Source organism: Macrotis lagotis, chromosome X, assembly GCF_037893015.1.
Source record: "Macrotis lagotis isolate mMagLag1 chromosome X, bilby.v1.9.chrom.fasta, whole genome shotgun sequence".
Classification (NCBI taxonomy): domain Eukaryota; kingdom Metazoa; phylum Chordata; class Mammalia; order Peramelemorphia; family Peramelidae; genus Macrotis; species Macrotis lagotis.
Window position 1 is genome coordinate 355,205,954 of NC_133666.1, and position 18,164 is coordinate 355,224,117.

General features: G+C 34.8%; 1 protein-coding gene and 1 pseudogene across 3 annotated transcripts in view; one reads left to right on the forward strand and one right to left on the reverse strand.

Moving 5' to 3' along the window:
* Positions 1-18,164, reverse strand: part of RETREG1 (reticulophagy regulator 1) — a 173,011-nt gene that overhangs the window by 42,698 nt on the left and 112,149 nt on the right. Inside the window, exon 1 of one of the 3 annotated variants that reach the window (XM_074207560.1) lies at positions 10,127-12,383. The exons of the other annotated variants lie outside the window; for them this stretch is intronic. Coding sequence (XP_074063661.1) covers positions 10,127-10,161 — 35 coding nt within the window. The 5' untranslated portion in view covers positions 10,162-12,383. Of the gene's footprint in view, positions 1-10,126; positions 12,384-18,164 lie in introns of those variants that run through there. 3 annotated transcript variants of the gene reach the window in all.
* On the forward strand, positions 5,066-6,078 carry LOC141502699 (small ribosomal subunit protein uS5 pseudogene; annotated as a pseudogene).

Here is an 18,164-nt window from a genome sequence, read left to right on the forward strand (position 1 = left end):
GTCTAAAGTTTTACTTTTGTTTAGTAATGTAAGATCATAAAAAGTAAACAAGAGGATTTAGACTTCTAAACAGTTCTCAGTTTCAACTTCAATCATCAATAAAATAAAAGAACAAGAAAGCAAAATAGAATGTTAAGTAGCTCTAACAGATGACATCACAAAGCCCATACTTAAGTCATAAGAGAACAAATACTTTAAACCTTTATTTAGTAACTATCTATATTTCAGACATAATTTTAAAAAACTTAATTATCTAGTCCTAGCCCAGAGGAGATTATAAAAAACAATATATATAACAAGAAATAACTAATAGAGAGAAAAGAACATTTAACATTAAGAGGTGACTAATATTATGAGAACCAGAAAACCCATAAAAAACTAGAACTCAAAAAAAAAAAAAGGTTGTTTAAAACAATTTAAAATAGGATCAAAGACATTTCATTAACAACTATAAGCATTGCTGAAATACAAGGGAGTCATTACCAATGGATGCTCTACCAATTGTAACAAAATGGGATAGAAGACCTTTGGAGAGCTAGGTTTAAATTCTGATCCACATACTTAGGAGCAGTGTAATCATTAATCACTCATTAATCTCAGTTTCCTCAGCTATAAAATGGCAACAATAGTAAGACAGAATTATTGTGAGGAAAGTGTCATATAAATGTGAGATATGTATATATTTATTTACACACATGTGTATATGTATATAATTGCAGATATGTACATATGTGGAAAAGAAAAAGAAAATGGTAGATGATTCAGGCAAAATGAATGAGTGGCTTGACACTGAGGGAGGGAACAGGAGGACAGAGTAGAGAGAGCAGGGAAAAAGAAGCTATGAAAACCACTAAAATTCTCAATGAATACAAAGAATATTTTCCCTAATCTTCTTAATTCCCACAGTTAGTTGTTAAATGAGTTTTAAGTAGTAATGTAAAGGTCAACAATATATTATATTTTAGAAACAAAGAAATGAATCTTTCTTTTTCACAAATTCTTAAAGTGTTAGAGGCTTTTTTAACTTATAAATTAAAAGTTTGTGAATTATATAAGAGGGATTTAACATCTTATTCCTCTATCTAGATAAGCTATTGCAATTTGCTCAAGATTTTTTTTTAATCACTTTGGATTAGAAAGAAATAGAAGTTCTGTTTGGGCAAATTCTCTAGGTATTGAAATCTAGGCCAATATCAAAATTCCCATAGTCTAGAGATAGGTAGAATTAAAAAATAAAATAAGACCGTGGATGGTTCAAAGTCAAGTAGATATCAGAACATATTTACCAGTTTTTTTATCCAGAAAAAAATGCATAGTTCATCTTCAATTTTTTTTTAGTTTTTTTCCAAGGCAGTGGGGTTAAGTGACTTTGCCCAAGGTCACACAGCTAGGCAATTATTATGTGTCTTGAGACCAGATTTGAACTCGGGACCTTCTAATTTCAGGGCCAGTGCTCTATCCACTGCATCACCTAGCTGTCCATCATCTTCATTTTTAATCTTAATTCACCTGAATTTGCAATTGACTACAACCAAAAATTTGCCATAATTTGCAAGCTAAAAAAATTGAGTAAAAATTCCTTAACTCAAAAATTTCAACTGGCTTCACAGCAGAGTATGTATATAATATTATTTTTCAGTGAAGGTCAATCTAAACTAAGTCTGTCCTAGTGAATTTTCTAAAGTAAGTTATTATTACTTTTAAATATCTCAAATTAATTACTAACAAATAGCCTATAAATAGAGGTCCCGTAGAGTCTAAAAATTCTATCACACTAAAAACCTTAAAATTAGTTATGTTTCCCCTTTAACAGAAGAGCACATTTCCTCTCTGGAATTCAACTCTTGAACAAGAACATTTATCTCAAACAATGGGCTGGGAAACAGGATATATGCAAAAAGCAAAACCAAAAATTCTTTCAAACAACTAATACATATGTCAGGATGCATACACACTAAAGTTCGTGTTCCAACTCTTATTACTTGTACTGTCATTAAAAGGTCTATTTGTTCTACTTCTGCATATAATTCCAAAGAGCTAAGAAATCAAAAGAAAATAAAAATTAGGAAACTGGAAAGGGGATTTCCACAAGCAGGCACACTAGCAGCAGTAAGATAATGCCAGCAAAGAAGAAAACAAAAAGGTATTTTAAAAAAAAAAAACATGCAGAGAACTGAAGCCAATTCAGAAATGGGAACAGTGGTATGTTTGTACAAGGAGGTGGTCCAGTCATGCAATGAGAAGTAAGAATGCCGGGTGCTCAGCCATGCTCAGTAGAGTGATAATCTCAATAGGTGTTAAGACCTAGAGAAAGGCTGACAGAATACTGGATGGAGCTTCTGTGGAGGATCTATAGATATAGCAAAGAATCAGAAGATGAGGATGTCTTATCTGCATGGTGATCTGCTGCAAGGAAGGAGAGGCACCTGGAGATGACCACCACAACAATCAGTACAATCTGGCTTCACAGCAGAGTATGTAATGTAAATGTGTACACACACACACACACAGACACACAGTAATCAGAATAAGGGATGGGATAGTGGTCTGCATAGGAAAAGAACATTTATTTCCAGTGGGCTGCAAGAAGAACTTCCCACATAGATCAACTTTGGGTGTTTTCCAGATGAAGATCAACCCTGTGCCCTTGGAAGCCTGGGTTAGCAGGGTCCTCACAGGCTTATCAGGAAAGGGGCATTCCCAGAGCTCAAGGGACTCCAGCCTTCCTACCAGGCACCTTAGCACCAAGAATGTGTATTACCATCCACTAGTCTAAGGCTTGCTCCCTGCTCTTATTGATGAAGGGAGTGGCCACTCTGATGAGATTACAAGATTACAACTCCTTTGTAGTATTTAAGCATTGAAGCAAATTGAATTTAGATAAAAAATAATGCATTTATTCAATGCTATATGTCAGAGAGTCATTTAAAAAACAAAAAATTAATGTATCCAATATTTAGGATCATAGATCCTCAGTTCAATTCAAATGTGGGGAAAGTGTCACGTAAGAGTGTGTGTGTGTTTGTCTATACAGTTATATATATATATATATATGTTCACAGCTAGAAGAGAGAAGAAAATGGGAGATGAGGCAGAATCTAATTCAATCCCTTCCTTTTTATAGATTAAGAATAAACAGCCTAGAAGTGGGGAAGGGATTTGCCCCAAAATCACACAGTAAGGATTAATGATAGGATTTGAACTCAAATCTCCTAAATCCAAAAGCAGTATCTCCTCATCCCTGCTGACTTTAATGCAGTGCTTAAAGTTTTGCAAAATATTTTTCTGTCTTATCTCATTTAATTCTCGCAACTATTTTGAAGTTTGTGATTATTGTTTTGATTTTATAGATGGGGAAACTAAGGCAAAAACAAGCTATTTGCTCAAGATCACTCAGCTAGAAAGTTTCTGAGGCTGGATTTGAGCCTGGGTCTACCTGATTCCAAGTACAGTACTCTTATCTACTATGCCACCCCAACTGCTTAAGAAAACACATACTTGACAACACAACTGAAAATAACTGAATAATACTCTGAAATACTTAAATAATATTCTGAAAGAGTAATGAAAAAATTACAAAAAGCTATCTGTTCAAAGATTTTTAAACTGCTATTATATGTAATTGAAAAAATGGAAGGAAAATATATGTCCAGCTGTAGCATAATGACTGAATAAATCATGTAATAACACCACTAGAATACTATTAAGACTGACAAGAAGGAAAATCACAATAAAATCTGCAGACTAATGAAATAATTCAAAGAAAAAACCAATAACCAAAACAATAGAGAATACATTAATTATGACCCTCCAAGAGGGTCATGAGTGGGAATGACTGAACAAGTAAGAAACTTGATATGGAACTATCCAAGTATGCTTCTAAGAGTAACTGAAAAATTATGATACTTTAGTATTGAATTAATTTATTGCAAATTTAATTAGTTATCAAGTAAACTTAATTGATGTTTTGATGCCAAGTAATGAATTTTTAATAGGGACAAGTTCTGCACCTGAACATTCACTGATTTAACAAAATACCAAATGTAGGAAACTCCCCCTCTACCAACAAAACCAAAAATATTTTTAAAAGCCAAGAACAGAATTTATTAACTTTATACAAGGAAGAAATCTCAACCGGGAACACAGAAGCTAATTATTTTCATCATTATTATTGTCAATAATAATAATAATAACCAACATTGATATATATCACTTTAATGTGCTTTTAAAATACCATTGCTTTTTTTTTTCCTTTTTCTTTTGGAGGCCTTCAGCCTTAAGTGATTTGCCCACTAAAAGCTAATGCCTGAGGCCACATTTGAATTTAAGTCTAGCGGATTCCAGGTGCTCTATCAAATGTGCCATCTAGCTGACTTGAAACTATTTTATTTGTAAAGATATAATCTTAAGAAAAACTTTGGAGAATAGATGCTATTATTATTGCAATTTTATAGATAAGGAACCCAAAGTAGATAAAGATTAAATGACTGCTATTCAATTTGAATTCTGGTCTTTCTTAACTTCAGGTTCAACTATTATACCATCCTAGCTGTCTTTTAAGATATTTTGTTAACTTGTTAAGATTTTGTATGTATAAGCAAACACATATACATATACATATTTTCCCTTTACAACTTAAGTTTGTAGTTTATAATTTTATTGTTATTTTTAATTGTAATTATGATTATTAAATTTATAATATTTAAAATGTCTTCATAAATAACTGGCATGTTTTTCCCAAATATCCTTAAATTTGTGACTATTAATAAAGAAAAGAGCAACATGTAATAGCTTTTTTCTAGCCATCAACATTTTCCTCTTTAAATTCTAAATTTACAAATTATCTTTTCAACTATCATTTACAAAACAAAAAATTGGGACAGTTAGGTGGTACAGTGGATAGAGCACTGACCCTGGAGTCAAGTGGACCTGAGTTCAAATTTGACCTCACACACTTAATAATTACCTAGTTGTGTGACCTTGGGCAAGTCACTTAACCCTATTGCCTTAAATATTAAAAAAAACAACAAAGAATTAATATTTACATAGGATTTGGGAGCTAGGATTTGGGACCTTAGAAATTAACTAATCTGATAACATTTAGTAAAGCTAAAGTTCAGATATATCAAACAAGATTTAACTGTCTTCTACTTCTGCTTCTAACCATCTTTCTACTTCTACTTTGGTGAACACCAAATGGTGGACAATGCTGGTGCTGCAGGAGCAGGAAGCCCTAGGGGCCTGGGAGTTGGAGGCCGAGGTGGCTTTTGTGGTGGCTTCAGCACTGGAGGCTGAGGCCATCGAAGCCATGGCCATGGGGCCCAGTGAGGAAAGGCAGAAGACAAGGAGTGGGTTCCTGTCACTAAGCTGGACCACCTTGTCAAGGACATGAAGATCAAATCTTTGGAAGAGATTTACCTTTTCTCCCTTCCTATCAAGGAGTCTGAGATAATAGCTTTTTTCCTGGGATCTTCATTGAAAGATGAGGTTCTGAAGATCATGCCTGCTCAGAAACAAACTAGGGCTGGACAATGTACCAGGTTCAAGGATTTTGTGGCCATTGCTGACTACAATGGTCTGGGTATGAAGTGTTCCAAGGAAGTGGCCACAGCTATTTGTGGTGCTATCATTGTGGCCAAGCTTTCCATGGTTCCTGCGAGACGTGGCTACTGGGGGGAACAAGATTGGCAAGCCTCACACAGTGCTCTGTGAGGTCACTGGGCGATGTGGCTCGGTTCTGGTGCACCTGATCCCCGCCCCCTAGAGATACTGGCATTGTTTCGGCTCCTGTGCCTAAGAAGCTCCTAATGATGGCTGGAATTGATGACTGCTACACTTCTGCAAGAGGCTGTACTGCCACTCTGGGCAACTTTGCTAAAGCTACCTTTGATGCCATCTCTGAAACATACAGCTACCTAACCCCAGACCTGTGGAAGGAGACTGTTCACTAAGTTTCCCTATCAGGAATTCACTAATCATCCTGTGAAGACTCTCACTCATGTGTCTGTTCTGAGGACCCAGGCAGCCACTGTGGCAACCACAGATTTGTTTTTTATAAACAAGGAATAAATTGAACTATGCCTGCTAAAAATATGTAATTATAAATTTTTGGAAGTGAATTCATGAATTTAGAATTCCCAAAGTTAAATCTGTTCAATTGTTAGTCATGTCTGACTCTTTGTAACCCCACTTGAGGTTTTCTTGGGAAAGATAAAAGAATTTTGTCATTTCTTACTCTAGCTCATTTTACAGATAAGGAAATTGAGGTAAACATGGTTAAATGACTTGGGCATGGTCACAAAGACAGTAAGTATCTGGGACCAGATCTGAACTCAGGAAGATGTCTTCCTGACTCTAGGTCTGGCACTATCTATTCATTTCGACATCTAGCTCCCCCCCCCCCCACCTTTTCCCTTCACTCTCATCCCTAATATATAAATTTAATAGGTTTTTTCCCTCTTCTTCCACCTTTTTTTTTGGGGGGGGGGATCTATAAATTCTAAGGATACAGGAATACCCAGTGTGTAAATTGCCTCTACCACTAGGGATGATCAGCTGCTGATCAACTTAAAGAGCCATCTGAGGATACTGGGAGTTAAGTGACTTGTCATGCCTTAGTCAGAGATGAGGCTTGAACAAAGGTCCTCCTGTAGTTCTCTACTATCTACTACTTCACTCTGCTTTTTTCTTTTTTACTCCCTCTCCAAAACCCAATAACATCCTATTTTTCCACATTTGCTAATATATGGAATAGCTTTCTAAAACACAGAAATATATAGTAGTTTAGGGTACTTAACCTGGAGTCAAGTTTAATTCTTCCACAGACACTTATTATGTGACTTGGACAAGTTGAACCTTAGTTTCTCTAATTTAAAAATGCTAGGAATCCCTTTCTGTCCTAAATATTTGATCTAATAAAACCAAAATTCTGATATATCACCACCCTAAAATCCAAAAGACTACATTTGATGAAGTTCTTTTAGTACTTCAATAACTGGATCATACAACAGGAACCTAATAAACAATAAATTTAACCCAATAAATTAACCCATTTATAATAATAAATGACACCATATCCAACTATATAGAAAAGCACATAATATTGAAGGTCAAGTAAGTTAGGAACTAATTCCTGATTTTATTGATGAAGGATAGTATCATGTTGATGTCTAAAAATCTATATTATACTCACCTAGATAAACCAGATATGTAGAGGCAGACAGTATTATATAACCTATCCAATGCAATCCCTTCTAGTAAGTAGTTAAAATTAGTACCAAAATTCAAGCTCAGATTTCCCCAGTTCCAAATCCAGTACTTTTTTCCAACATTGAAAGCTAATTTAAAGGTCCATATGTTTTGATTCACTGTAATTCCATTATAACTATCATTCTGAATAAATAACCATGTACCACTTCAAGAACCAAGGGCAAAAAGTAATTGGGATTACCTGTAATCTAGTCCAAGGGAAAATATGCTAGATTTAAGAATTAGGGAAGAACAGGGTGCAAATCCTATCTTTGACACTTACTAGCTATGTGACCACTGTCAAGTGACCTCATCTCTGGGTCTCAGCTTCCTCAACCTGCAAAACAACCCTCAATTAATTAATTTACTGGTCTTTGTGAAGATCAAGTAAAAACAGTTAGGTAAAATGCTTGCAAATGTTAAATTGTTACATAAAACAAAGAGGAAACAAACTGATTATAAAATTCTAAACAAACAAATAGTGCCAGTTTTATCTACAGAAATCCATAATTCTTTGTATATAGAGATCTCTGTCCCTGACACCATCACAGAAACTTGGTAAACAGCAACTAACTTACTCTCAAATTTTTAAAATATAATTTACTCTAAATGTACTATCAATTCTAAGCTCTGAAAGAACCACCCACTAGCAATATTTTTTTCTCCCATTCAGAGTGACTTTAATAATATTCTGAAGGTAAGCAATTACAGGGAAGAGGGATGAAGGTAAAAAAAAGAGAATCTTACAGAATCAAGGAACTTTAGAACTTGACATACACTCATCATTTTCTAGACCTGAAACAGTAAGGCAGGAACCTTAGCTAATGCTGAATCCATTTTATCCCACCAACTAAGAACTGTCTGCATATACTCTAGAATAGATTATCTCTTGGGTCTTTTTCTGCCCTAGCTCCTATGAGAAACAAAATACTATGGGAGGTTTATTTTTGTCTTTATGTGACCAACACTTTCCCTGGGGGAACAATATTATTTATGAAACAGACAGGCTGTCCCATGGGAATCAAAGGGAATTCCCTTCATGTAGTCAAATATATTATCTTTCCCCTTCTGGTGAAATCTAAATTGTAATGAAAATTTGGTACTTCAAAATAACTTATCATTAACACCCAATTACTCTTTCATTTAAAAGTGATAATGCTGTAAACTCAGTGAAACACTTGTTATTACATGACACCCTCCCCACCCCCAGTCATATATCTAAAGTTATTTTGACTAGATGAGGTTGCTCTCTAATAGTTACTGTCCCTCATATACAGCTTATACAATTAGCCACCATACTAGTGTCTTTAAATATCGAATATACTGAAGGTTCAAACATGTCATCTCAAAGTCATAATTCTCTGAAAATGTTCTATAAGATTTTATTTCTGAAATTATATTATTAAAAATGAAATGGGAAAAGGAAATAACTTATCTTATATACAACTAGTCATTCAATTCGAAAGTACAGGCTTCTTAAAATTGTATTTTATCTCAGATATTTTAAAAGATATCTAATTTACACAAATTGACTATTAACCAAACATCTCGTTTCAGTATATACTGGAATGCTAGTGTGATATTAGGGAGGGGAGGAAAAAGTGAAAGCTATATAGTTGAAAATGAAAATTATTTAACCACATAAGCTGATTATTTGATAAGCAACTTGTAAGCAAATTTTCATTTAGCAACACAAGCAGCACCTGAATCCAAATAATTATATATATTTTAAGATCACAATAAGAAAGTCCTTTATAAAAACAGATGATTTGAGGACTGCTAAGGAGTGATAGACCCCCACACACAATTTGAAAGTTAAAATGAGACCACTCAAAACAAGGCTGTTTCTGCTTCATTTTTATTATACTGAAATCTATTTGCTCAGATGAGAACTATAATTAAGATATTTATCTAGTTCACAATTTACTTAAAATACTACCATAGATGAAAATGGAGAATTTTAGTATGGATGTAATTGTTGAAGATGGGAGGAGAATAAAGGGATAGTGTTGCCAAAAAAGAGGAAAGAAAGATGGTGGATGGCTTATTTAAAAGTAAATTTATAGAACAAAAAACAAACAAAAAGTTCCAAAGAAGGTATACACACACACACACAGAGGACATTTTTTAAAGTAATACATTGAATTTATCATATACTCTAAAAAAGGAGACAATCCATATGTACTAGAGATTCCTAATCCAATCATCTTTTTTCTCTCTTCTACTTTGTATACAAAAAGGTTCAGTGTGTCTATGTTTTAAGTGTAAATTTTTTTTAAATGGTAGATATTACCAAATTGACATGTTGTTCTTTACCCCACCCCATACCCATAACAGTAACACAATAAAACTTCCAATATTGTTCATTAAAATAATGCTTATAACAATCAGGATGATCTCCTTCAAAACTATAAACTATCCTAAAAAGAAGTTTTTAAAAAACAAAAACAGCTTGATTTTACATTGAATTTTTTTTAGCATTTTCAAGAACTCTACAAGTATAAACAGGAAGTCATATTTCAAAATGCAAAGTACCTCCAATTTCAAACAGGAATGATTTAAAGTTGAAACTCAGAAAATAAAAGATTTAAATAATTTTTACATGGGGGACCACTTTATCCTTTTTATTAATTAATTTATTCATCATAGAGAAATATTTACATTCTTTCTTAATTATATTAATATATTTCTAGGAATAGAGGACTAAAATTTTATGCTTTTACATTAAATAAAAGTAAATTGATCATTCTTTCAATGTTCTTTTTTAGATGTTTATATAAACTTGATAAGTATTTTTGCTGATTATTCATTAATTTAGAAATTATCTACCACACACACATCTTAAAAAAGCAACCAAAATAAAAACATCCAAGCATACCTTTCGCCTTGTCCAAAGTCCTCCCCTTCAGGCATTTCAGCCCTTTAAAAAAATAAAAGAGGTACACCTCTGTAGCAAGATAATTATTCCAAATGATAGACTCTTTTCAGTTCTGGAGCTAAATATGTCACTAGGAAAAATACCCAGCTAGAGTTCTTCTCCCTTTGGAGAAGAGTGCTCCGGGCTCCTCCAGTCAGTGTTGACACACTTCCTGCTGGTCCTGAATGAAGCTCCCAGTCCAGTCTTTGTTATTGGCCTCTTCTATAAATAAACAGGTCAGTCACCTCTTACTCTAAGTACCATGACAGGCAGCTGGGGAGCAAGGGCAGCTCAGCTGCCAAGCATTTCTCTACAGTCTTGTGAGGAGGCATCACCACCCAGTTATTAACCTTTATTTGGATGACTTCACAGAGGTCTGTTCTTTTTCTTGCTTTTTTTTTCTTTCTTCAGTTTGGCAGGGCACTGAGCCCTAAGAACACAGACCACAGGTGACCCAAAACTTCCATAGACTATCAAATCTCATCTCCCTTAAGCTGAAGCAGAGAGTTTGGAAGCAAAAGGTGTTGTAACTGTGATAGGACCCAGCAATGTTTGCTCGATGTCACAACCACTCACTTGGCAAAAATGTAGCTGGAGTTGATTTCTGCCCCCCCCCTTACTCCAAGAAATGTCATCACTGTACACCTGTATTTCTTTAGAGGACAGTGTCAGTCATTTTCCAGGAAAAAAAAATCACCTCTGTGGTATCAGCACCTGAGTTTTCTAACTTAGGTGAGTATGTCCCTTGGTGTCTTCAGTTGTAAAATGGTTCCTAGTAAAGCCTTCCCTGACAGTGGCAAAGGACCAAGTTGTGAGTATGAGATGTTGCCTCCCCACAATGTACCCTCTCACATGGCATTTGTTGGTCACAATTTGAAGAGCAGAGCAAAACATCTATGTTTCCATTTTTATTTACCAAAGAGGAGAAACAGATAAGATAAATAAGGAAGGATGAGACAGACACAAACACATTTTTTTAAAAAGATACCCTCCAGATAATATTTAAACTTTTTGACCAAAATAGCATAGAGTCATAAGCTAATAGTTTTGGAGTTTCTAAGTCACTGATAGAGAAATGAAAATAAAAAAAAAAACTCTGAGATACCTCCTCCCACATTTTAAATTGGCTAATAAGACAGAAAAGGAAAATGACATGCTGGAGGGGATGTGGAAAATAGGCGCTGCTAGGGAAGGGACATAAGTAAGTAGTGGCAAAAGCTTTAGAGTCAGAAGTAAAGGCTAGAGGGAAATGAAGCATGACTAGTCTGAGTCTGTATCCCAAAGGAGACTCTCAAAGGAAATCAACAGTGGGAGAAGAGAGAATCCTATATAGCAGAAGGACATTCATTGCAGGGTGTCATGGCCCAGTTACTGAAACAAGTTCAGGGTAAGACTGACCTCCTGGTCCTTTCTTGATGTGCCAAAAAGATAAAAATATCTGATATCTTAAGTGACTGTCTTGAAAGCATGTTATTTTCTATTTATTGTGCTATTTAATTTCTATTTAATGCTATTCATGATATTTAATTTGATTAATATCTGTATCTATATTTTAATGGGCAAAGAAGGGATTCCTAAGCTGCCCTACAATGCATAAACCACAGCTTTTATAATCCGGTGATACAGACAGAAATGCTCTCATTCACCCTTTCTTGAAATTTTAAATCACTTACTGCACCTAGAAGAATTCAATTCAAGGGAGATTTCAGAGTAACTTCTGTGGTCTAAAAGAAAAGTGGCAAAGAAAAAAGATAAGAGGAAAAGGGCATTGTAACAATATTCCAGTATTTAAAAAAAACTTTTACTGAGAAGAATTAAATGACTTCATTTTAGCAATGGATGAAGGAAATAGAAACAATAGGAAACAAATTTTTTTAAAAATGTTTTTCTAGGGGAACAGCCAGGTGGCACAGTGGATAGAGGACTGGCCCTGAAGTCAGAAGGACCTGAGTTCAAATATCCAACCTCAGACCCTTAATAATTACCCAGCTGTGTGACCTTGTGCAAGTCACTTAACCCCATTGCCTTGCCCCCTAAAAAATGTTTTTCTAACAATCAGAACTATTCAAAAGTGAAATGACTTGTCTTGGGAGTGTGAGGTTCCTTCTCATTAGGGGTCTTCAGGAAATAGGTAATCTCTTATATGAGCTGGACTAGCTGCTCTCTAAAATCTTTTTCAGTCTTTAGATTTTATGTTAAATGTCTTTATAAAACTGGGTACTTGGCCTTTATATAAATATAGATATTATAAAAATATGTTATGGTAATATTATTAGATATGAATATTACCATATTGATGTTGATCCTATAGTATAACATTAATATAGATTATAACATTATATAGATGTGTGTAACTATATATCTATAGCTATATATCTTACATGGTACAAGAGATTATTTTTTCCCCCTACTTTTTTGGGATGTTTTTTCTAAGGTGAAAAACAATAAAAAGAAATTCAGAAGTCTGAAATCTGGCTGAGAGTAAAGCAATTTCTATAAAACAAAATTCAGAGAATTGTTGAATCATGGAATTTGAGAGTCTGAAGGGACTTTTAGCAGCCTAGTGTGTACCTTAATATTATTCTTATTATGTAACACACCTGGTCAGGTGGACATCCAACCTTCACTTGAAGACTTCTAGTACATTGTTTTCTGAGGCTGCCCACAGAAATTTTTCCTTACTACAAATTCAGACTCTGAAACTTTTACTTGTTTCTAGTTCTATCACCTAAGGCAAAGAAGAGCAAGTCTAATCTCTTTTCCACATCACAGTTCTTAAAATACTAAAAACCACCATCATGCCCCACCCAGCTACACAGCCAGTCTTCTCCTCAGCTAAACATCCCCATTTCCTTCAACCCATCAAACTTCATAGGACATGTTCTCATCAGTCTTATCATCCTGGGTGCCCTCCTCTGCACATTTCCCAGCTTATCAACGTCCTTCCCAGAACCCTGTATACAGAGCTATATGTCAATGCCAGATGTGGTATTCTCAAAGCAGGCGCTCTTTGTTGGTAAGAATCAGATCTAGATTAGAAGTTCCCCTCATTGATTCCTCCAACTCTAAAAGATGAAACTAAGGAAGCAATCAACACCTACTCTGCTTTTGGCAGAGAAAGCACTAAATTTCAGGATAATTAAATGCTATTATGCCTCAGTAACAAAGACTGATTTAGCTTGCTCAGATGATAGGGTAATAAGTTCAAACCCTATGCTAAACCTCGTCTCATCACATTAATTCATATGTGTCTATTCACTTTAAATTGTGTGAAGGCTTCACATAATCTCATCTGATACTCACTGCAACCCAATACAATGCAACATCAGATATTATTATTCCCATTGTATAGTTACGGAAACAGAGGCCTAAAGAGGTTAAATAATTTGCCCATGATCACAACACTAATAAGGCTAGAGGCACAGTTCAAACCCAGGTCCTGCTATGTCTGATGCTCTATTACAGGCCATGCTATCTCCTACTCAATTCCTAGATTTCACTATTTGTTTCACAGAATTACTGCAAGGTAAAGCTTTGATAACTGCAAAGTGCTATATAAATATAAACAACAAATATTATATAAAGAGATTCAAAGAAACAACCAGTTTGCACAAAACACAACTGTACAACATCTGGGGACAGTTATATTCTGGCTAACATGGCATCTTGTTTCAAAAAGAGTTTAAGGTCTTCAAAATGCCGAAACAACCTTTACCTGGCTACAGTTATCAACATGGTGTTCATCACTGCCCACATAAACTAGTTTGAGGATTCAGCCCTAGATTTAAATACAGGATGTATTTATGTGTTCTAATTAAAGATCCTGGGATTGAAATGTAAGAGAACTTGGAAATGATCTAATCCAAAATAAGAGGAAATCAAGGCCTACAGAGATGACAAAAGCCCAAAGTCATTAAAGTCCTAAGTCAAAAGAGCAAGAATTTAATCATGAGTCTTTAGACTCTCTTCTCTATTCCACCACATGATGAAATTTTTTCCCATGATTACGGTTTTTAACACTGTGGCTAATTATTTATCAGGAACAGTTTGTTCAAGTTAGTTGAATGTTTAATCAATGAAGAATTGGAAGAACTCAAGATACTTAGCAAGCAAAAGAGAAGGATAGGAGAAACCTAAGAGTCATCTTCAAATACCTCAAGAGAGAAGAGGGCTAAGATTTATAATATATAGTTAAATATTGAAGGCTGAATTCAGAACAATCTAGGGGGGAGTTATAAGAAACTCAATACAAAGAAGAATTTTCTAATAATGAGAGTTGTTCAAGAATATAGTAGGCTGGGCAGCTAGGTGGCATAGTGGATAGGGGTGGCTAGGTGACATAGTGGATAAAGCACCGGCCCTGGAGTCAGGAGTACCTGGGCTCAAATCCAGTCTCAGACACTTAATAATTATCTAGCTGTGTGGTCTTGGGCAAGCCACTTAGCCCCGTTTCCTTGCAAAAATCTAAAAAAAAAAAGCAAACAAAAAACCAGAATATAGTAGGCTGGATGAAAGAGTTATAATTGTCCTTTAACTGGAAAAGTCTTCAACTAGGGATGGTTAACAAACCATTTGTCAGGGACTTTACAAAAATGGGGAAGAAGACTGTATTAGATCCAGTTCAATTCAATTAATTCATTAAGGGCCGCCTATTATGTGTAAGGCTCTGTGCTAGATGCTGGGAAATATAAAAATGGAAAATACCACAAAGGGGAATGCGTGGAGAGAATGAAGGAAAAAAGAACATTGGTAACCTTAGGACCACAGAATATAAAGCTGAAACTTAGTCAAACCTATTCATTTTTCAGGTAAGGAAATTGAGGTCCCCAGATTTTAACTTCTAAGATTCTTTCCAATTCTAAAATTCTGTGATTCTGTTTTTATTAAATTGAAAAGTCTAATGTTGTACTTACAACTTTCATAGGTCAATGACTTGGGAAAAAAGGATAACATCTGCTTGTACCAATTACAATTTTATGATATAACAGTTTTTGTGAAACTAAGACTTTAACTTAATAGATCCACACTGTTAAGTGACTCCTAAAGCTTGTGAGTTAACTGGGAAATCCCTATTCATGGCTTCCCTGAGTAGTTAAAGCATTCAAAGGAAAAATTCCCGATATTCTAATCCAAATTAGAGCATTTAAGAAAAATCAGGCTCAAACTGAGTAAAAGACCACAAAGAAGATGAGGTTTAAAGCTGATCCATCCATGAGAGTATCCATTAGATCAATGCTGAATGTAGTCCATAACAGTAAAGCTTGGAAAGCCTAAAGATTATAGTGAATCTTTCAGGCTTCAGTTAAATAAGTACCTGCAGAAAAGTTCCAGAATTATCTATACTTGAGTCTAAACTGTGTAAGAACAGACCAGCGTCCCACAACCAACCAACCAGAACCTCCTAGTACTGAGAACATTATGGCATCCCTAGATTCTAGAAGCTCCCAATTCCAATCAATCTGTGTAAGGAAGAACGTGGCCCCAGATACAATGTCCTCATCAGCTTCAGACCTATCCTTTCATTCCCAGATTCCTTATCTAGTATGGATTATAAGATGAACTAAACTCAGCTTCTAACTTTATATCCCAATAGGGAACAGTGATTGTGGGGTCCCTTCATCCCAGGGTTAAATTCTTATTTAGTTTTTATTGATCCTGAAGAACAAGGATGCAGAAGGATTCTGAGAATTGGAAATGGCATTTCCTTCCCAAGAACTGGAAAATTTAAGTGTGTGACCCCCAACTGAGCACTGAAGCCTAAACATTAAACACACACACACACACACAAACACACACACGCTACCCTGCCACCAAGAAGTAAGTGTCTCAGTATTGAGAAGAATCTGGTTTTTAACTACAAGGTTTGGTTTCCTTGGGATGTTTATCAATTGAATCATTTATTAATTGACATGATGCAAATATTACCTCAGGAAATCAGATAAGTATGACCTGTGTGTCAATAATTCTCTGAGACAAGGGTCTGGATGTCTTTCCATCACTCCAAGAGAGGAAAAAGCAGTGTACCTTATAAATTCAAAGCATGAATAGTAGGATAACCAAACCACCAATATAAATATGTGTGTGTGTGTGTGTGTGTGTGTGTATATGTATATGTACATATATATATATATATATATATTTACTGAGAGACTCAATATCTATATCTACATCTACATCTACATCTATCTATTTACTGAGAGACTCATTCCAAAAGCTCCATTCTTAGTTGCTGGAAGGGGAAGAAAGGACAAACCATATAAAGGGACTGTGGTCAAAAGGAATAATCTTGAAACCATTTGCCTGGGTTGGCCATTCCTATACTCATCATTTTTAAAATGAGAGCTAACATGATGTTATTTTTAAAAATATATTTATTAGGGATTTTAAGTTTTTGATTTATAACAGGACCAAGAATCAGGATTAACTAATTTCTTCAAAGCTTTTCTGATTCTCTTCTGTGACAGAGAACATACATTCCCCAGGAGGAGAGAAAATAATTCTCTGCCTCTCTATGACATTTTCCTTTTCAACCCTGGACTTCCTCAGGGACATTCCTACAAGAAAGTGGAGAGGAGTTCAAACCATTCATCTCAGTTTCTATTCCAACCATGTTTCCTTTGGGCTCTACTCTCTGTCCAACTGAAATACTTTTACAGAAGAGAAAAGTGACTTCTTAGTCATATAAACTTGAGCTAACAAATTAGCATGGGTTATGATAGGTAGCTCCTCCAAACCAGCTTCTATTGAGAGGTTTTTTTATGTTGCTATTTTATAATGCTATGAAGAACATAAGAGTAATGTTATTTTTCTAAGATTTTCTAAGATAAATGATTTTATATATTATATATGGTATATATATTATATATGCATATATATTACTTTGGTGGGGGAAGAATGGTACACCTTATTTTCCAAGAACATGTGTGATAAAATGATCTATTTGGGCTTACTGATCTGCGTTGTTGATATTTCATTTCTTTGCTACTTTTAGAATTTCTAACCTAAAGTATCTGTAGTCATTTCATTTATATTTAAAAATTATATTGACATTTAACTGGTTTGGACAGTCATGAAGGAAGATCAAGATTGCTATCTGAATATTATATTATTGTAAAGGTCACAGACTTTTAAAATAATATTGTAATATTATATATTGGAATAGTCACAGATTATTAAAAACCAATGCTGCCTTCTTCAAGGATTGGGGGAGGAAGAGATTAAACATAAGGTTAAATTTACTAGTGAATTCACACTAGCTATAATAGAACTATCAAAGGTAAATTTGAGTCAAAATTACAAAATAAATACTGAGTTGACTCTGTGTAAGGGAGAAAGTCAGTGGCTTGAAGATAAAAATGGGCAAATTTTAAAAATCAAGTATTTTACTAACTTTCCACTTTTTAAAAATGAGAATTAAAAAAAAGAGATGGATAACATACCAAATAAAGATAGAAATCTGACTCCTATCTAAGTATTGAACACATCATCTGTCACAAGTGTTAAATATAAATCAAATATTTACTTTTATGTGACATTTATCACACACACATACATTTATATATCATTCACTAGGCACAGAAATAAGAGAGTTGGCCTTACTCTTTGCAGATGACATGATGGTATACTTAGAGAATCCCAAGAAATCATTCAAAAAACTACTGGAAACAATTAGCAATTTTAGCAAAGTTGCAGGATATAAAATAAACCCTCATAAATCCTCCACTTTTCTATATATGACTAGCAAGATACAGCAGGAAGAGGTAGAAAGAGAAATCCCATTCAGAAATCCCATCTCAGACAATATAAAATAACTGGGAGTCTATTTGCCAAGGCAGACTCAGAAACTTCTTTTTTTAGGTTGTTTTTTTTTTTTTGCAAGGCAAATGGGGTTAAGTGGCTTGCCCAAGGCCACACAGCTAGGTAATTATTAAGTGTCTGAGGCCGGATTTGAACTCCTGGACTCCTGACTCCAGGGCCAGTGCTCTATCCACTACGCCAC